The sequence below is a fragment of the Sinocyclocheilus anshuiensis genome, unplaced genomic scaffold (genome assembly GCF_001515605.1).
Source record: "Sinocyclocheilus anshuiensis isolate Anshui unplaced genomic scaffold, SAMN03320099.WGS_v1.1 scaffold194, whole genome shotgun sequence".
Lineage (NCBI taxonomy): Eukaryota > Metazoa > Chordata > Actinopteri > Cypriniformes > Cyprinidae > Sinocyclocheilus > Sinocyclocheilus anshuiensis.
Genome location: NW_015546074.1, coordinates 1,714,981 through 1,735,496, shown reverse-complemented (window position 1 = coordinate 1,735,496; position 20,516 = coordinate 1,714,981). Strand labels below are relative to the sequence as shown.

The following is a 20,516-nucleotide window of genomic DNA, read 5'->3' as shown; positions in this document are numbered from 1 at the left end:
ACGGGTGCGAGCTCTGGGGCTGGAGCCGACACTGGAGCGAGCTCTGGGGCTGGAGCCGACACTGGAGCGAGCTCTGGGCCTGCCACTTTAACGTCCTTAACATAATTCGTCCACATAAACATAATTCCCCCTCGAGGGAGCTGCCGAGGGCGAGCGGCACAAACGCCCTCGCGAAGACGACGGGGTCTGGGCTCGCTTGAGCCACTGAGATGAACATTAAACGCTCCTCCATATGGGGACGTGGAGGAGCGCACGGGAAAAAAGGGCAAAACAAAAACTTACAAAAACCGGAAATCAAACACGGGGAAGGGATGCCGCTTACTGTTCGGTCCGCTGTTCTGTCACGTTGCACACACACGAGGGATGAGGAGACGCTGGAGAATACTTTACCAAGACTTTATTTGCACCAAGGAACCAAGGGAGACGAACACAGGAAGACGTTCACAGGAAGACGTTCACAGCGGACAGAGAACTTGGGACTGGGAACACTTTTTATACACACACACAGGAGGAGGGGATGACGAGACACACCTGGGAGCAATGAACCATCATGGGGAACACCTGGGACAAATTAAACATGGGAAAGGAACACCTGGGGAGCAAGACACAGACAAAACATGGAACAGAGTCTGACACATAGCTTATGCAGCTCATGTCTATTTGAATATTATGGGCATCCATAAAAGAGACCTGTGATAAAAGCCTCTGAGCCTCCATTTTTGCTCAATGGGATGAGTGAAACAAGCTGAGGAACAAAGCTTTATTCAGATCTTTAAGCCAGAGGTTTCCTTTTCCTTTTTAGTGCCTTATTATATTATATTTACATACTTGCATATACACTCTTAAAAATAAAGATTCCAAAAGGGGGTTTCGTAGCGATGTAATAGAACATGCAATAGATACAATAGAAGTACTTTTCAAAATTGATTGAGGGCTGTGGGCCAAAGGTAAATGTTGCATTAAATCCAACAATATTTAAAAAAAAATATTGTACGTTTTTTTTTTTAAATAATGGAACAAAAAAAAATGTTTTACATGATTTTTTCACTTATAAAAACATACAAAAAAAGTTAAACAAATTTAAATCATTAATTTTAATATGCTATACTTCAATGCCATTTTTTTTTTTAGTTTTTCCCCTCTTCTTGTGATATAGCATGGTGGGCCAAATCAAAGGTCATCACAGGCCCTCGTTTGATCATCTGTGTAATTGAACACATTTTGGGTTCCCAAAGAACCTTTCAGTGAACAGTTTTTAAAAGAACCATTTTTAATAACAAAAAATACATAGTTTTTCTGTGTAAACGAGAATATAATTTGCTGTAATCAGCAGTACTCAATGTTTACACTCACATTCTGTAGGATAAATTAGACAAAAACAAACCGATTGTAGCAATTGTTACACCAAATCATGCCAGATTATTACTAATGACAACCATTTTTCTTTTTTTTGACATTGTTTTTCCCTCAAATACATTTGTAAACAGCACAAGTCTCATACAGATGCTGCATTTATAGGAACAGAGCTAGTACACACTGCAACATCAGCAGAATCCAGCAAAACAGACGGGTGAACGAGTGCTGGAGCCAACAAGCAACCGAGATGATGCATCAGACACAAAACAAAAGAATACAAACACGTCAGCAGCATACAGAGAGAAATATAGAGACAAAGGAAGGACTCACTGCAGTGGGAGAACCCTAAAACCTGACCCATGCTCCATCAAGGCACCGCTGGGCCCATCCAGTCTGGAGTCCCCCCTCTCCTCCGTGCTGTGGCACTCCTCTGCTAAATCGCTCCCTCTCTTTTCAGCTCTCTCATGCTCTGTGCTCCTCATGCGCCCCTCCCTCCCTCTCTCCTTTAATGCACTGCTGTTTCTCTTTCTCTCACCCTCCCCTCTCTCCATCAGGCGGGTGGCCCCTCCCAGGTTCACTCGCTCTCTCATTCTCTGCTGCAGCCAATAGACTCAGAATGCCACTGTGTGTGTGTGTGTGTGTGTGGCTCATCTCTGCCATCTCAGATCAACATCCTCTTTATGTCTGTCTGATTGAATTTAACAAGGATGAACATGTTACACCATTAAAATAACCCATGAAGTATTCTTAATTTTAATAACCACCTTTTAAGATACATTACTCAGAGATTTTTTCAACAAATTAAACTTTAATACATTTTACATAGTTATTTAAATAATTATTAATTTATCAATTAAATTATTTTAAATAAATAATTGTATTTTGGATATTTTCATTAAAATAATTTTAAAACATTTATCTACACAAAATCAGCTACTATTAGTAATAAATAAACACCCTTTGCACACCTCAGTGGTTGCAGGTTGGCACGATGGACCAGAAATCAACGTTATAAATATTAAATTGTGTAAACATGTAATGATGATTAAACATATTAAGATATCCATTAGTGTAAGGAGTATAAATGCAGCAAAAAAAAAGGCAATAGCTGAATAATTCATTGTAATTGTGAATTCATAATCATAATATATGATTGTGTTCTTTATCGCTTCGGTAAGCATTAGTCCATCAATAGCTGTGTATACACAAAAAACTCTCACTGGGGTTGTACTTTTTCAGAAGGTACACCTTTGTACATTTAGGTACTAATATGTAAACTTTAGATACTAATATGCACTTTTACGGTACCATTATAGACTCTTTACAGGTACAAAGGTTTACCTTTTGCAAAGGTACCGCCCCAGTGACAGCTTTTGTCTTTTTTTTTCTGAGAGCATATGTACTCATTCATGTAATTGTGAAATCATAGCTTACACTCAAGTAAACATTATTATATAAAAAGTGTAATGGTAACATGTACAAACACAAAAAAGGGAATCTCTAAAAAAAGTGAGTGTGCCTCTTATGTAATTGTAATTATGCAGGTTTGAATGTCAGGGTCGTGTAATGCCCTTGCTCATTGTGCATGAATGGCTCAAATCCAAACGTCACACACCTACGCTACTTAAATACAGGTAATCTGCAAGCCTTCCAAGAACTGGGCCTTCCTTAGGAGGACAGTTCATACTATTCATAAAGACAATTACCTGAAGAGTGAAGAGATGCTAACTGGCTATTCAACCATCCAGACTACTGTTTTACTCTTTCAAACAATTTATAGTAGTGAAACGCAATGTTTACTTACAGTGAATTAGGAGTGTTTGTGACAACATGTGGTTCTCATTGGCGATTAGGCATTTAGAAGATCAAAATTAAATCTAAATATCTGGATAAGCCCACGGCAGGTCTGAACAGGTATGAAAGGTGGGCTTTGAATCACTATCAATTTGTATTAAACAATATTTGGACTATATCGTATAAGATGTATTTCACATATATACTGTCAAAATCCAAACCCAAAACACATCCCAGCAAAGGCTCATTGTCAATAGTGCACATGATATTTAAATCCGTCCTGTTTGGATGCTCATTATGAAACACTGTGTAGTTCATCAAGTGCATGTGTGCACACTAACTAATCCAGACACATTACGAAGTAGGGATTACATGAGGGTGTACAGATGAAAGGAAAGACAGAACACTGTCTGAGGATGAGTGAACATAAATAGATTAGCCAATCAGAACTTGGCAAGTGAAAGGACAAGGCTTGGCAAAAGTAATAAACACACCCAGAATTCATAAGACTTCATATCATTAGAACAGTCCAATGGATTTCCTTGGGAACAGCAGAAGCTTGCTCAAACATATTTAGGACACCAAACTAATTGCATGCATTAACACTGTTTGTCCAGCAATAGTCCATTCCAACTCAATGGGAGACACTGGATCGGCTTCGGAGGACCAGAAAGAGGAGTTTGAGGAACAGTAGCAGACTGAAGCGGAGGATCCGGATGGCCATGAGAACTGCCAGGCGAGCCAGCAACATGGAGGTGCCCTCATTCCTGAGGCAGCTGGTGAAGGAAACCGAGAAGTTGGTGACCTTCTTCTTCAAGGGTGGCCGACGGGAGCCGGGAGCTGATGATGAGTACTTTGAAAATGAAGAGGATATGGGCAGACCCTACCTTGAAAGGCCCGTTTTGGAGAAAGATACAGCAGAAGGCGGGTCGAAATGGGGCATTAACTACGGCATGGCCAGTATGCAGGGTTGGCGAGCCCAGATGGAGGATTCCCACACCTGCATGCCAGAGATGGCCGATGCCTTGCCAGACTGGAGCTATTTTGCCGTGTACGATGGACATGCGGGGAGAATGGTGGCTCATTACTGCTCCAGACACCTGCTGGATTTTATTCTCGACACAGGTACTCACCGATTATATGCAGATTACCAAACTTGAAGAGAAAATGATGGAATTTGTATATGCAAACAGTTAGTGATATTGTCCTTTTAAATGTCAGCAATTTCAAAATGTAAACTAGATTTTTAAATTTAAAGACTAAGTTATTACTGCAACCACAATATTTGCTAAGCACAGTAATTTGCTGGTGTTCTAGGTGGTTGCTAGTGTGTTGTTAGTCAGTTTCTTGCTTCAAACTGCTGCAGGTGATTGCTTATTGGCAAAGTAAAAAAAGCTGTGAGGTATTGTTCATGTCAGGATGGTGTTTTATATAGAAACTGCTAAAAATGACTTTTTAATTTGTATATTTTTATTAAAATTTGTTTTTTATTAGACTTTTTTTGACTTGTTGTCGACTAAAATTATTTAAAATGATACATTTACTTTTTCTAGATATTTTTGTAATACCTACCTATACTTATTAACAGTAAATTATGCATAATTATTGTACAGCCAAACCCTAACCCTATAGTAAGTACATGGTAATACCTGTTACTCTGTACTTGTTTGTGTATTTACAAATAAAGTGTAACCAATATTTTTAACTTAAATTTAAAATGCGAAAAATACATTTGTAAGACAAAATACATTTGTATTAAAGATACTTTTAAAAAAGCTTTAAAAGGATAGTTCACCAAAAAATGAAAATCCATTTACTCATCCTCAAGTTCCAAACTTGTAAGAATTTCTTTCAGTTGATGAACACAAAAGATGATATTTTGAAGAATGTTGGCAACCAAAATGTCGAGAGTAGCCATTGACTTGGAAAAAAAAAATACTATGGAAGTCAGTGAAGAAGACATTCTTCAAAATGTAATGTAAGGTTTAACAGATTGGGGTCCATGGAAAAATTGTCAATGAAAAGGTATATAACTGTAAAAAATAAAATAAATTAAATAAAAAGTAATAAAAAGTAATAATAATAAATAGTCAATACGTTATTTGTTATAGTTTAATTCAGATTTCTTAGCACTTTATTTTGAAATTATGGGATCAATCACAAAAAAAATTGTTCTATTGAATGATAAGATTTCAGATAATATTTTACACATATTTAGAACTATAATATATTTGTCTTTCACTGTATAAATAAGTCTTTATACAGGTGCATCTGGGCTTCCATACCTCCTCAGCAGTGCCACAAACTGATCACCTCCATGCCACGCCGAATTGAGGCAGTAATTAAAGCAAAAGGAGCCCCTACCAAGTATTGAGTACATGTACAGTAAATGAACATACTTTCCAGAAGGCCAACAATTCACTAAAAATGTTTTTTTTACTGGTCTTATGAAGTATTCTAATTTGTTGAGATAGTGAATTGGTGGGTTTTTGTTAAATGTGAGCCAAAATCATCACAATTAAAAGAACCAAAGACTTAAACTACTTCAGTCTGTGTGCATTGAATTTATTTAATACACGAGTTTCACAATTTGAGTTGAATTACTGAAATAAATGAACTTTTTCACGACATTCTAATTTATTGATATGCACCTGTATATACAATATATAAAATGTCAGCTGCCTTTATATTTTTAAAAAGGGATCCAAAAAACCCTCTGAGGTAATGTATTAATCTGAAGTAATGGAAATGTTCCTCAAGTAGGTTGAAAGGCAGGTTTCTGGGCAGATAGAAAGGCCTTATGTCACTGTGCTTGACCCTGTTATATGATTGTTTAATCAGGCTGTGTGACGGAGGATGAGGATGTAGACCAGGTCAAAGATGGCATCAGAGATGGCTTCCTTAACATAGACCGTCACATGCACACCCTGGCCCGCAATGAGAGCTGGGACCACAGCGGATCGACAGCAGCCGCTGTTATGATCTCTCCACGAAACATCTACTTCATCAACTGTGGTGATTCACGGACCTTCCTTTGCCGCGATGGCCAGGTGGCCTTCTACACAGAGGACCACAAACCTGTCAACCCACGTGAGAAAGAGCGCATCCAGAACGCTGGCGGCTCTGTCACTCTGCAGCGTATCAACGGCTCGCTGGCCGTGTCCCGCGCTCTTGGCGACTTCAACTTTAAGGAGGTGGAATGGAGGACTCAGACCGAACAGCTGGTGTCTCCTGAACCAGAGGTGTACGAGCTGGAGCGAAGCCCAGAAGATGAGTTCCTGGTGGTAGCGTGTGATGGCGTCTGGGATGCCATCGGTAATGAGGAGCTGTGTGCATTTGTGCGCAACCGTCTGCAGGTCTGTGATGATCTGAGGGAGATCTGCACACAGGTCATTGACCTCTGCCTCTATAAGGTTGGTAACAGCAGTGAGACGATACCATTGGTTTGGCCACAGGCCATACGTTTAAGCTCCAAAGAGATTGAACTAAAACGATTAAAATTGTTTTCAGTAATTGAAATAAAGATAAAATAAAATTAGATGAAAAACTAGAAAAATGTAAAATGTTCAGTTGTATTTCACAAATACAGTCATCTAAAAAACATTCTTTAATAGAAATATAGCTGAAATTATAAATCATATAAAATATAATAATATAATAAAACACACAAGTTTAAGCTGGGGTGGTAAAATTACTAAAACTGAAATAAAAATAATCAAATATAAATTCATAAAATGTGCTAAATAAAATTACGAATAAAAATAAACTAAACAAGGAAAAACAAATCTAATAAAAATGTAAAAATCACAAAACAAAATGACTAAAACTAAAAGTAAAATTAAAATGAAAACTGAAAATATAAAAACAAAAGCTATTTCAATAAATTAATTAATAATTTGATATAAATAATAACCAAAATATCACTGGCTGGATGCGATGCATTGTGGGATATTATGTGTTCTGCAAATTTAGGCTAAATATATGTGCAATATATAATATAATCCAGTTATTCCGTACAGTTTAAATACTAAATGAAGCAAAAATAATACAACTATGGTACAGTATACTATTCCGAACAATAACCTAATTGATGGTTTGTCAAAGTTCATTTGTTTTCTTTTTTTTCTTTTTTGTTAGTTTGAGCCACTTAGCATCTTAGCAAATACTTTAGATATCAACAAACAAAACTGTATATTCCGTTTCATTTGATGCAAAATATTTGGTTATATTTCTAATTTTCCACTAATTTTATACAACTCCTACCCCTGAATGACTCCAAAAAACAATCTATGGTTAGTTGCTTTAAATGTTTCTTCTTTTCTAAGTGAGTGATTCTTGGTAAGAATAAACTTTAAAATAAATTTGCCATTATGCCATAAAAAAAAAAAAAGTCAGGCTCTATGAAACTAAATAGTAAATGGCTTCTAAAATGGAGTGTCAGAATTTCTCTCACAATATGAGAATCATTGCATCAATATGATTTTATTTATTGCTAGTCATTAGCCCATGACCGGCAAGACAATAACTCAAGTCTGATGCGAAGTCGATATTGAATTGCCAGTAATGCCGTCACCTTCTAAAACATTAAACAAGTTTAGGAATGCCTGGTTACTTAAAATGATTAGGCATTTGGGTTACATAATATTATATAATGATATTTCCCTGCCACATGTTGAGGCCAGGAAGATTACAGAGTGCATCATAGAATTTGACCTCATTGACCTGTTTTATGTAGGTACTGTTCTTTAAATAGAATGATTACAGGAGAGAGCGAGAGGGGATTACGAGTGAGATTCAGACTGCAGGCTAAGGTATATCTGAGATATGACCAGCTACTCGGCAAGGCCAAGTGGTTTATAACTGTTAGCTGTCTATGAACATACTGATCTTAATTCATTAAAGAGGTCATATGATGCTATTTCTAATTTTCCTTTCTCTTTGGAGTGTTACAAGCTGTTCGTGAATAGATAAGATCCCTAAATTTGCAAAGACTAAAGTCTCAAACCCAAAGAGATATTCTTTATAAAAGTTAAGACTTGTCCACGCCCTCCTAAAACGCCTCATTTAAACATGCCCCCACATGTCTACGTCACTGTGTGGGAAGATTTGCATAACGCCGCCCAAATATTCACGCAGAGAAAGAAGGCGTAACTTTTATTCTTGCTGTAGTATCGTTGCTGCCGCCATGTTGTGAAGACGCTCTGGTCGCTGAGGAAATACATCAACTTCGCGCTGTGGATCGCCGGATCGGCTTTCACCGTGGACGAAGCGGAGTCCAGCCTGGGGTCGTCACATGTGGTTGCCGCAAGCCCGCCGGACGCTCCTTCATCGAATCCGCCGGCTGCCGCTCACTCAAGCTCTGCTCACTCTAGGCCTCCGGCCTCCGCTCACTCAAGCCCGCCGTGAGAGTAGCCTACAATGGGTCTGTGCTCAAAGGCTGTTTCTATAAAGTGGGGCAGTTCCAACTTTGCATGGACAGTCTGGCGCTTCTGACTCAGCCTGTAAGTAAGTTTTTTATATTTAAAGAATTTGCCACTGATGATTCAAACGCGAGTTTTGAGCAGTGTAGAGTAGCGCTTGTTGTTTGTCGTTTCTCCGATCACAAATGCAGACATGGTTTTAGGTTTACGCGGCGCGAAACGCAACGCAACGCGTAAAAAGACAGTATAAGTCATTGTAATCAGTAATTATGTCCCCACTGGATTCAACAAATGCCTAGTTTGTAATGGGTTTTATTGGTTTTGTCTCGTCGCGTCCGGGACACGGTGTCACAGTATGGTAGGGGGCGTAACATTTCCGTCACACGCTTGAGGTATTCGGCCAATCACAACGCACTGGATAGCTGGCCAATCAGCGTACACGTCGCTTTTCAGAACGATGAGCTTTGTAAAAATCGACGCGTTTTAGAAAGGCGGGGCATAGAGGAGCAACAATAATGTACATTATGTGGAAAATAATGTGTTTTTTGAACCTTAAACTGCATAAACACTTTGCATTACACCAAATACACAACATAATGTTCTTTTTAGGAACGTCATATGACCCCTTTAACTCAATATTTTTATGTAATAGTGAGGTACATTGATTTAGTCTAATTTATTTATTTAGCTGTTTTTTTGTGAGCAGAATTTTAAATTCTTATCTTGCAGGGAAGTTTAGACAACATCAGCATTACCATTATTTGCTTTGACGGCGCCCCCAAGGTGACACCAGAGGCACTGCAACAGGAGGCAGAGTTAGAGCGCGTCATTGAGCAAAAAGTGGCAGGTAATTTCACTAATTCATTTGATATAAAAGGTTTTAAACTATATAATAAAGATGCAATAAAAAAAATTGATTAGATGAAATATCTCTCTAAATGTCAGATTTTGTATAACATATAACATTTTTTTTTCATGTTACAGAGATCATTAACGTGATCAGATCTAAAGATGAGGAACCTGACCTGCTCTATGTGATGAAATTCCTGGCGTCTGAAAATATTCCCGGCCTCCCACCAAATGGAGGAATCTCATGCAAGTAAGTGATACTGGGCACTAATACAGTGCCCTGCACTAATTTTGAATTTTTAGAATAAAAGTTCAAAAAGAAACGATGCAGATTTATTTTCACAGCTGCCTTTGCTCATATTTACAAAGGGGGCCAATGTTAGTGGAGGGCACTGTATATAAGTGACAATTCAACATTCAAACATGTTTTCTCAATCTCGGTTTTGTTTGTCTGCAGGAAAGATTGCATAATTGGTGCATATCAAAAATATGCAGCAGCCGTTAGATCTCATGAGCCGATGGTATGTATGCATGCATACATGTTAAAGCCATATTATATTAATTCCTCAACAGTTTATTTGATTTTTAATACGATTTCAAGGTGTCTTTAAATGTATAGTGCAAATGTTCAATTTACAAACAACAATTTTCCACTATTTTGTCATAATTTCAGGATACTGGCGGCTCTGATGACTCCACCTAGTGGCAATTATGTTGGAGATGGACTCAAGCCTTGAATCTCTGTAGATGTAATAATGTGAGGAGGACATTTGCGTGCCACCTGTTTTACAGAGGTCAAATTGTTTAGCCAAACTATTTATTTTTTTTAAATAAATGTTGTGTATTATAAACAGAAATGGGGGAAGAAGAGGGTTTATCAAATGCTTTCATGAAGGTAAAGCATTAAACACTGACATCATGTAAAGCTTTTAATGGAAGATATAAAGATTTTACTTTACTTAAGGTGAAGTGCGTAATGTACCACTAGTGTCACCAAATGTAATTGTTAGTGTTTTTGATTAAAGATTTCAAGGGCACAATATTCCATTAAAAAAAAAAAAAAAAACAGTTTTGACTTTAAACTTTAAAGTGCCACAGAGCCCAAGTTTTTAGTTAAATTAAATTAAATAAAAAATTAAATTAAATTAAATTAAAGGCTTACTTAATTGTCTGTCCACTTGAAGCTGGGATAAAAGAAAGCATTCCCATTAAATGACACAAATCACCTTTAAATAAATGTACTTTATTAGCCTTTTAAGTAACACTTTTCTAAATTGATTTAAATAAATAATTTGATGTAACATTACAGTTATAGGTTGTTTCATGACTGACTTCACGACTGACCCCAGATTTACAAACATATATAAGATACTTCAATGTATAAGTGTATTATAAATATGTTTGCTTTATTTGTTTATGGATGTTAAAGCTCTCTTTACTTACAGAGAGCTTAGATTTATATAACCAAACTTGTTCAATATATTAAAACTAACATCTGTAAAACTTTATAAAGGGTACTTGAACTATAAATTCACTTGTCTCTCTCGCTCTTATTTATTTATTTATTTATGTTTTACTAGAGTACACATCAGCTTTAAAACACATGAAAAATAACATTGAGAATGAGGACTCATTTTGTATAAAAACACTCATTGTCTCGCTGTCATTTTGTAAGTCTAAATTGTTATGAAATCATACATGAAGAGCTCAGACATTGTGTTTTACAGTAAGTATTAGTGATGAGTGGATGAATTGTCCAAATACTTTTTTTCTGTGCATTGTATTTTGTGTATTGTATCCAGTATATCACTGTGCAAAAATCTTCTGTGGCATAATGGGCTAGAGAGAAGACGGGCGCTCCGAATGGTCAAAAATACAGGTTAACGCATCGGGCTTGATGTTCTTGGAGCCCGGCTGATAAGAAATAGAAAAATGGAAAAGACCGAAAAATAAAGCCCACCGAGCCTGCCTAGAGTTCAATCTTTTAGCGGACTTGATGTACTCAAGATTCTAATGATCCGTCCAGACGATAAAAGGAACCCCCGAACCTTCTAACCAATGACGCCATTCCTCCAAGGCAAGCTTGACTGCCAGCAGCTCTCGATTACCAATATCATAGTTGCGTTCAGCGGGAGACAAACGGTGAGAAAAATACGCGCAAGGATGCATCTTACCGTCCGAGGAAGAACGCTGGGATAGGATGGCACCAACCCCCACCTCTGACGCGTCAACCTCCACCACAAACTGTCGGGAGGTATCAGGGGCGATAAGGATGGGAGCTGAAACAAAGCAGCTCTTCAGTTTGGCAAAACGCAGCTTCAGCTGCGCTGTATCACCTGAATGGAGTTTTGGTGGAGGTTAAGGCAGTCAAAGGGGCAGCTAGCTGGCTGAAATTGCGAATAAAATCCCGGTAAAAATTGGCAAAGCCCAGAAACCTCTGCAGGGCCTGCGGGAATCTGGAGTTAGCCAATCAACCACAGTCTGAATCTTGTCCGGAGCCATGCGCATCCCCTCGACCGACACGATGTAACCCAAAAAGGGAACAGACTGTGCATGGAAAGCGCATTTCTCCGCCTTGACATAAAGACCATTCTCTAACAGCCTCTGAAGCACTCGCCTGACGTGCTGAACATGTTCCTGGACAGAGTGAGAAAATATCAGCATGTCATCCAGGTCGACATAAATGAACTGATCTAGCATCTCTCTCAACACGTCATTGACGAGTGCCTGGAAGACTGCGGGGGCGTTGGAAAGCTCAAAAGGAAGAATGCAATATTCAAAGTGCCCCCTGGGGGTATTATAAGCAGTCTTCCATTCATAATCCTCCCTTATGCGAACCAAATGATAAGCGTTGCGGAGGTCCAATTTCGTGAAAAAGGACGCCCCTTGCTGACGTTCAAAGGCAGAAGACGTCAACGGCAAAGGATATGTATTCTTCACCGTGATGTTGTTCAGCCCTCGATAGTTGATACAGGGACAAAGAGACCAGTCTTTCTTTTTCACGAAAAAACCCCCCCGCCCCCGCCGGTGAAGAAGGGTGAATGATCTTGGCTGCTAGAGAATCAGAACTATATTTCTCCATGGCCTCCCTCTCCGGGGCGGAAAGTGAATAAAGTTTGCCCTTAGGCGGAGACGTACCAGGTAATAAATCTATTGCACAGTCATAGGGACGATGCGGAGGTAGAGAAGCAGCTCGAGACTTACTGAACACTCTCTTCAGGTCGAGGTACTCACTGGGCAGGTTTGACAGGTCCATATACTCATCCTGAAACACAGAACAGGACACAGAAGAACAGGCAGACAACAAACAAGCAGCATGACAACTCTTACTCCAAGAGAAAATAGAATTCTTACTCCAATTTATATAAGGGTTATGAAGCACAAGCCAGGGATGCCCAAGGACTACTGGAGTAACAGGCGTGTCAGTTAAAAGAAAATGAATGATCTCAGTGTGATTATCAGAAGTGAGGAGTCTTACTGGACCTGTAGGGTGAGTGATGGAAGGAAGAGATAGACCATTGAGAGCATGGACAGCAATAGGCTGGGAGAGAGCAACCATTGGGAGTTTATGTCTGAAAGCAAGATCAGAGTCTAGAGTCTCAGCACCAGAGTCAATTAAAGCCTGACAGTCATAAGTGGCTGAGGACCACTGCAACTTGACAGGAAGGAGGGTAGCAGCAAGAGAGGATTTAGCCAATGTGACAATGAGTAGGTAAGGGGTTACTGACGGGTTCTGGCTTTTACGGGACACTGTGCTGCGATGTGACCAGCAGCTCCGCAATACAGGCAGAGACCCTCATCTCCCCGCCTACGCTTCTCCTCCAGGGAAAGACGGGATCTGCCCATCTGCATGGGTTCCGGTTCAGAGAAAGGAAACATCCGCGTCAGAGGAGGTGACAGAAAGGTGATTCAGTAGATTGGCCGCCAGAGCTCGGCACGCTCGCTGATCTCTCTGCTGCAATCTGGTGTCCACCCGAATAGCCAGATCGATTAATCCATCCAGCGTTGTAGGTAACTCCAGTGCGTAGATCTCATCCTTGATATAATCAGAAAGTCCATGTAAAAACATGTCCCACTGCGCTTCAAGATTCCAACGGCACGGTAACTCCAGTGCATAGATCTCATCCTTGATATAATCAGCAAGTCCATGTAAAAACATGTCCCACTGCACTTCAAGATTCCAACGGCACTCCGCCGCCAGGGTGCGGAATTCAATGGCGTAATCCCCTGCCATAATTCCGCCAGAAAACGAGCCGCCTCTCTGCCTGAAGCCGCCCGATCAAAAAACTTTTTGATCTCATCCGACAATGACTGAAATGACGTGCAGCAGGGAAGCTTCTGCTCCCAAACGATAGTTCCCCAGAGAGCCGCCCGTCCAGAGAGCAGCGTTATGACAAACGCTATCTTCGATTCCTCCGTAGGAAACGACGATGGTTGAAGAGAGATATACAGAGAACACTTGGCAAGAAAAAAAGCGCCATTGCTGGGACTCACCAGAGTAAAAAGCTGGAGGCGGAAGGCGGGGTTCGGTGAAACGAGCGGCCTGATCCGCGATAGAAGACACAGGTGGATTAGGCACAGTGTGTTGCTGGACAGACTCAGTCTGGAAACGTTGTAGCTGGGTGGTAAGCTCCGAGACCTGAGAGACCAGGGTTTGAACAGCACGATTTGAGGCTACCATCTGTTCCTCCTGGCGATCCATGCGTGAATTACTGTGAGCCAAAAAGTCTCTTAAATCTGATGCACTCACTGGATCCATAATGGTCAGATCGTTCTGTCATGAAACAGAAACACAAGATCCAATTGCAAGTGAAAAGGTAGTCTTTATTAGACAACTCCAACTACATCAATAGTAGAAGTGCAGGTAACCCAGCAGTGCAGAGTCTCAGCTCAGGCAGCGAATAATCCAAGCAGTCCAAACCCTCCAGGGAACCGATAACAGGCGGGAATCAACTCAGGAACTAGAAGGTCTGACAGAGAACCAGAGTTTGTCCAAGAAGTTGCTATATTTGTCCCTAAACTTTTGAAAAAAGTCTCAAAAGGGGCGGGGAAGTCACTAAATCTAGCTACAAATTAGCTAAATTGGCAACACTGAACCAGACAAGACATGAGCAACAACGATCTGACAACACGCCACAGAAACGCCAGCCAGATATAGGCAGTGCAGACGAGCTACACCTGTGACCGCTCTGATCAGCTCGTCAGGTGCGTGGTAACTAGGCAACACTGACAAGCACAAGGAGCGGATAACACCCACACACACACAGACATAGAAATGAGCACACAGACCCATGAACCGTGACAACCTGATATTTTTTATTAGTTTGACAGGGAAAGCTGTGTGCAAACAGAAACACACACACACACACGCGCGCACATATAGCTATACATGTATTCATTTATCAAAAAATTTAAAAAAAGACACTCCCCAGAAAAAAAAGGCACTTTCTCTCGAGGAAGAACAAGGGCAGGTGCTCAAGCCCCCTTTTATCTATGTGTGCACGTGCCTGCCGGTAAATACTTTACTCCAGTTATTTAATAAACTCACCCAGTGTCACTTGGCCTACAGTGAATGTACCATAACCTCTATAGAATGTGTGACTGAGGTGTCATGGGTCTTGACATCTCTATACTAATTACTGAAACCTCATCTTTGGTGTTACTGTCATACTTTAATGTTCAAAGAGAGTTAAAAACAAGAAGTTCAAGGATACGTGAGCATTTGGACCTCACTGAAGTTTAACCTGTTCTTCAGTGCAACAGCATTGGTGTGTTTGTCATAACAATAAACTGAAAACTGAAACAAAAAGAACCGTCAGAGTCAGAGAGAGCTTGCGCTGTCAGACGTTTCCCAACAGGTAAGTACAAAAGCTCAAATATCTTGTCTTTGAGACTAGAATTCACTAGTGGGAGGATTTTACAGTGTTCATCCTACAGTGTCATTACATTAAGTATACAGACCAAGAAATACTAAATAATAAATAAATAAATATGCGAAACACTAACTGAACTAACTGACATGAATACCAAAGTTGTAGCATGAAATAACATTCATTAACTGGTGTACTTGCGCTAATGTGTCATGGAGCTGTTGCAAACTTTAACTTATTTAATCTCAAAAAGCAAAATAAGCATTTTAAAATGTTATTAAAATAGTGAAGAAGTAGATATTGAAAATATTTCAATGCTTTCAAGTAGATAGAGATTAATAGGAGTGTTATTTTTCTATCATTGATACACTATTATAGTTTTGGTTAATATTTTGAATTTATATTTTCTTATTTTGTTTAATTTTAGTTAAAGTATTAGTCAATTTGTTTTTGTCATTTTCAGTAGCTTTTTATATGTCTGCATAGTTTTTTTTTTATTCAATTTTAGTTGTTAGTTGTAGTGTATTTAGTTTTAGTTAATTTAGTACTTCAACTTGAAGTAAACAAAAATGAAAAATGTTGCTGAAATAGAAAAAGTTAACGTTTTTTTCTTCTCCATGTAATGATATATTTTTTTTCATTTTAGGTTTAGTTAATGTTAATAACCTTGATTAATAGTTATGGGAACCAGTTATAGTTTGATTTCACATGAGATGTGTTTGATTGTGGAAAAAAAATAGGCCATATTATAAATTATAAATAAAATAAATGATTAATTAGCATGTATTAATAATAATTATCTGAATGTAGTCATAATTATTAGAAACATAACTGTTACTAATATTAATATTACATAAATGTGTCTTGAATTCTGTTGTCTGTGTAAAATAAATATTAGTTTCATCTGTTTTTAAGTCTGTATACCAACCAACCAAGCAGATCAAACTTTAGTCATTAATGAACAAATATTATGGTATATTTTATGACACTGAGTTTTTATGTTTTACTCAGTAAATTAGTTTACATTAGTAACATTAAGCGCTTAGTTGTGCTTAATGTTTGTTCCACCAGAGATATTCAACAAATAATTAAAAAATACAGTATACATCATACATGACTATATTTTTATATTGAGCATTCATCACAATATATGTGATAGTTTCAGGGATTTTGATCAGCTACAAATTTGATCAAATTCGATGAAATATGGTGCTGTGGTTGTATTGGTATTGTGGGATACCTACACTATAAAGTCACATGCAAAACTTTTGTAAAACAAAAGTTTTGTGCAAACAGTTTTTCTTCTCAATGGCTCCTACCATCCAGTGAGACCAGATGACACTGAAGGTCGAAGGTGATCCAGGCTATGGCAGAGCATCTGCTGGAGGTCGATTCACTGATCTGGACAGCTCAGAGACTGTACCTCTCCTTATCCCAGACATTGAGCAACACCAGCACATCTGGAAGCCCCTGAGCAGAGAAGAGCTGGAGAAGTGCGCAGGAGGACCAGAATGGAAGAAGTTTCGTTCTCGTCTTGTGCTTTGCTTCTGGATTGCTTGGCTGATAATCCTGGGCACTGCAATCACAATAATCATTCAGAGCCCACGGATGGAGTCTCCTTCACTGCACTGGTGGCAGAGGGATGTGTTTTACCGCCTGCATCCTACACTCTTCATGGATGCAGACAGTGGCGACGTCAGCCATATCAGCAGTAAGTTAATAAAAATATCATTTACAGCAGTAAAAATTGGCGGTAGATGGCATCTACTGCTGTCAAAACATTCAAACCGTTTATCCATCCATCATGGAGCCTAAAATTACTCCCACATGTCAAAGTCTATTGTTGGGTTTTCGAGAAATCACATCACAAGAACATTTAACACAGTTGTGACAATGTGTACACTCATAAAAACAAAGGCCTCTTTGACATATTTGGTTCAATTAAGATCTAATAACATCTATTAAATCTTTCAATTGGAGAAAAGGTTCATTCTAGTAGAAAATCATTATTTAGATTATTTAATTCTTCTTAAAATGTTCTTCACACTAAGGAAAAAAATATTCTTTTAAGAACTGGTTTCTAAAGAACAGTTTTCTTTTGGGGAAACAAAAATGGTTCATACAGTGGCATTGTTGCAAAAAACTTCTTTTGGAAACCTTTATGTTTGAGAGTGTAGTATAAACTTAATCAGAAAATAAATATGTTCACAAGAAAATGTGCCATTTTTGTGAGAAATTTTCAGGATTTAAAAAAAATTATAATTATTATTTAATTATTCATAAATAATAAATCATATTTTGTTTTAATTGATCATCATCCTTTCAAATTAAATAGAGAAAAAAAATTCTCATGTTATAGGGTTGAATAGCAAAAAAATTTAAATTAAAAAAAAAAAAAAAAAAATATATATATATATATATATATATATATATGATCAGGAGTTGTATATATGTGTGTGTGAAGTGTCATGGTGCAGTGATTGAGTGCGAGCAGCACAGAATGGACTGTACAGTCGGCCTAATACTAGTAAACAGCAATAAAATTCCAGTAGTAAAGACCAGCATGATGGTGTATGTTTTTCGCATTCAGGGGTGTCCGAGCGGCTGCCGTATCTGAAATCGCTGGGGGTCGGGGCAGTGATTCTGGAGGGGTTATTCCGGCATGACATCTCTCCTACCAACCTGACAGAGATTGACCAAAGTCTGGGCAAACTTCCACAATTCACACGGCTTATCACAGAAAGCCGCAAAGTGGGTATGTATATTTTCATTATTAAGAAATACACTTGATTTTATTTTGGTAGTTTTACTGGCATTCACCCTTTTATAAAAGTGAAAAGTTTTCTTTAACTATTTTATCTGCATGTGGATCAGGATTGTGGTACCTTTGGCATTCACTAGATGGTGCTGTTAGGTCACATCAGTCTTCTCTTGTCTCATACACTGGTCTTGTATTTGGACACTTAAGCCATGTCTGAAAATCATTGCATTAAAATAACAAAGATATCAAAGTGGCATGTGCAAACAAATTATGCCATTTTTTTTTGTAGCCAATATTAACTAATTACTTTTAACCAACTGGCCTCAAGGTGATTTATAGTGCATATATGAAGACAGTTCACCTCAAGTTCACACAGCTGTCCTCATGTATAGCGTAAGTGTGGACATGTTTCACATTCACAAGCACAAAGTGTCCAAATGCTTTTTGTTTTGTCTTTTATATATTTTGTGAAATGTTTTTGGGCTACTGTAAATCCCTTTGTGCTTGTTAAACAATTGTGAAAACTAACAAATGTTTGCACATAAAAATATTAAGCAGCATTAGGCTATGTTGGTTGTAATAAAGCAATATTAACTGATCTATCGGATTTGCATATGGTTCAGGTGTGAGAGTGATGCTGGACCTTTGTGAGCTGGATCTGTTTGAGCAGGAGTCGGGTAATGACACTGATGTTTGGTCAGGTCCATCAGAGTACATTCAAGTAAGGAATATTGCATATATACTGGATATATATAATGCAAGATATCAGCAAGAGTGTGTATTATGTTTTCAACATAGACTGATTGGAAATGTCTCTCCAAAAACGTACCTATACATTCAGTTCACTGTATGTATCCAGTTGAAATAAACACTAGAGGTAGTAAAACAGCCAATAATTTGTATTCCTTTTCACAAAAATTCTAATTATGAGGCAGATTATTAATTAATAAAGACTTATTTTTTGTAATTACTTGCACAATACTTATGACCTCAAACAATTTTACCACAGAGCATGATTTCTAAACTAACACATTTAAACGTTTGCATCACACAACCAGCTCTATCTGGCTTTTCTGATGTAGTAAACTTGCTGGGTAGCTCACCTGGTGCAATGCAGAGCACTTGGCTACAAGTCCCATGAAACACAAGTCATGAAAGAGCTCAAAGACTTGTAGAAGCAAGCTAAAATGGCATGGTTGCTTCAGTGTTTTTATCTCATGCTTGCTTTTTTGTTAACACTATCAGTTAAGTTTAGAGTATGGTTTAATGTAGGTGGTATGTTATTTTCAAATGTGATGAATAAAAAAACTTTTTATCGTGGCAACTCTAAATGTCACTAGATGAACGAAAGTTGTTGTGACAATATTTCTGCCTACTTTTTGTTTATTATTGCTCATGTGGTATGATTTTCCTCTCCAGTACTCATTAAGGTATTGGCTGGAGCATGGTGTATCAGGGTTTGGGATCTGTGACACAGACGCAGCCTTCTCTGCAAAGGTAAAGCTGCCTGAAAACACACTGATGTGTCTTTTTTTGTGGAAAAAGTGTGTGGGTTTTTCTTGGAGACACGATGTGGTGAGCCCATGCCCAGTGTCTGCTTTAAAACTGATGTGTTTTTATGCTTCACAGACCCTAATGGAGTGGAATGTGCTGATACAAGAGTTCAGTTCACAAGATGATGAAAGGTATCACGTTTGTCAGCTGAACTCATACTGGTGTTAGCAAATTTTTTTTTTAAGTGAAATGTATATAAATATTTGCAATTAATTATAATTAATGACAATTATTTATATCAGCTGCCAGTAGTAACTGTAGCAGAATGAATATGAGCATCAACTAATCTGTTCATCCAGCGAGCATTCAGTGTAATTTCATATAAACTCTAAGAAAGGATATTTTCGTGGCCATAGAAAATAACTTCCTTACAGTTCTAGTGCATTAGAGCATGTAACAAGATCAGGAATTGTTAAAGTGACATTATCCACAAGCAGTGACAGAATTAGAAACTCATTTAATTTGTGCACAAAAGTTTTATTAAAGGGGTCATATGAAGTTGCTAAAAAGAACATTATGTTGTGTATTTGGCGTAATGCAATGCATTTAGCGATGTGTACGCTGATTGGCCAGCTATCCAGTGCGTTGTGATTGGCTGAATACCTCAAGCGTGTGACAGAAATGCTATGCCCCTTAACACACTGTGATGCCGTCTCCCAGCACATAGAACAGCCTTTGAGCACAGACCCATTGTAGGCTACTCTGCAGGTTCAGGAAACAGTCTTCCATAACATGCGTCACACAGCGTCACACACGGCGGGCTTGAGTGAGTGGAGGCCGGCGGCCTTGACAATGGCGCGACCGGCGGATTCGACGAAAGAGCGGCCGGCGGGTGTGCGGCAACTACATGTGACGACCCCGGGCTGGACTCCGCTTCGTCCACGGTGAAAGCCAATCCAGCGATCCACAGCG

The 20,516-nt window shown here is 38.6% G+C and overlaps 3 protein-coding genes and 1 long non-coding RNA gene across 4 annotated transcripts in view; 2 read left to right on the top strand and 2 right to left on the bottom strand.

Annotated features, from left to right (window-relative positions):
- LOC107699832 (reticulon-2-like) overlaps positions 1-1,794 on the bottom strand; it is a 22,985-nt gene extending 21,191 nt beyond the window's left edge. The window contains exon 1 of the mRNA XM_016501226.1: positions 1,687-1,794. Coding sequence (XP_016356712.1) covers positions 1,687-1,717 — 31 coding nt within the window. The 5' untranslated portion in view covers positions 1,718-1,794. The remainder of the gene's footprint in view (positions 1-1,686) is intronic.
- Positions 1,795-3,611: 1,817 nt separating this feature from the next.
- LOC107699831 (protein phosphatase 1A-like) lies at positions 3,612-10,443 on the top strand. Its single transcript, XM_016501225.1, has 6 exons — positions 3,612-4,275; positions 5,992-6,563; positions 9,300-9,417; positions 9,555-9,669; positions 9,877-9,940; positions 10,093-10,443. Exons 1-6 carry the CDS (start codon positions 3,867-3,869, stop codon positions 10,120-10,122), a joined length of 1,308 nt encoding a protein of 435 aa, XP_016356711.1. The 5' UTR covers positions 3,612-3,866; the 3' UTR covers positions 10,123-10,443.
- Positions 10,444-16,624: 6,181 nt separating this feature from the next.
- The window catches only part of LOC107699811 (4F2 cell-surface antigen heavy chain-like), a 10,005-nt gene continuing 6,113 nt past the window's right edge, over positions 16,625-20,516 (top strand). The window contains exons 1-5 of the mRNA XM_016501204.1: positions 16,625-17,000; positions 17,880-18,044; positions 18,674-18,771; positions 19,470-19,547; positions 19,680-19,735. Coding sequence (XP_016356690.1) covers positions 16,625-17,000; positions 17,880-18,044; positions 18,674-18,771; positions 19,470-19,547; positions 19,680-19,735 — 773 coding nt within the window. The remainder of the gene's footprint in view (positions 17,001-17,879; positions 18,045-18,673; positions 18,772-19,469; positions 19,548-19,679; positions 19,736-20,516) is intronic.
- Positions 17,768-20,516, bottom strand: part of LOC107699812 (uncharacterized) — a 13,561-nt gene continuing 10,812 nt past the window's right edge. The window contains exons 2-3 of the long non-coding RNA XR_001635503.1: positions 18,175-18,263; positions 17,768-17,971 (exon numbers count right to left, since the gene is read on the bottom strand). This is a non-coding gene — a long non-coding RNA (uncharacterized LOC107699812). The remainder of the gene's footprint in view (positions 17,972-18,174; positions 18,264-20,516) is intronic.

Bases quoted from the DNA above. Each gene is read 5' to 3' on its own strand.
- LOC107699831 (XM_016501225.1), top strand. From the start codon at position 3,867: ATGGCCATGAGAACTGCCAGGCGAGCCAGCAACATGGAGGTGCCCTCA. The intron at 4,276-5,991 runs GTACTCACCGAT...TTGTTTAATCAG, and splicing joins GGATTTTATTCTCGACACAG to GCTGTGTGACGGAGGATGAG. The intron at 9,670-9,876 runs GTAAGTGATACT...GTTTGTCTGCAG, and splicing joins AATGGAGGAATCTCATGCAA to GAAAGATTGCATAATTGGTG.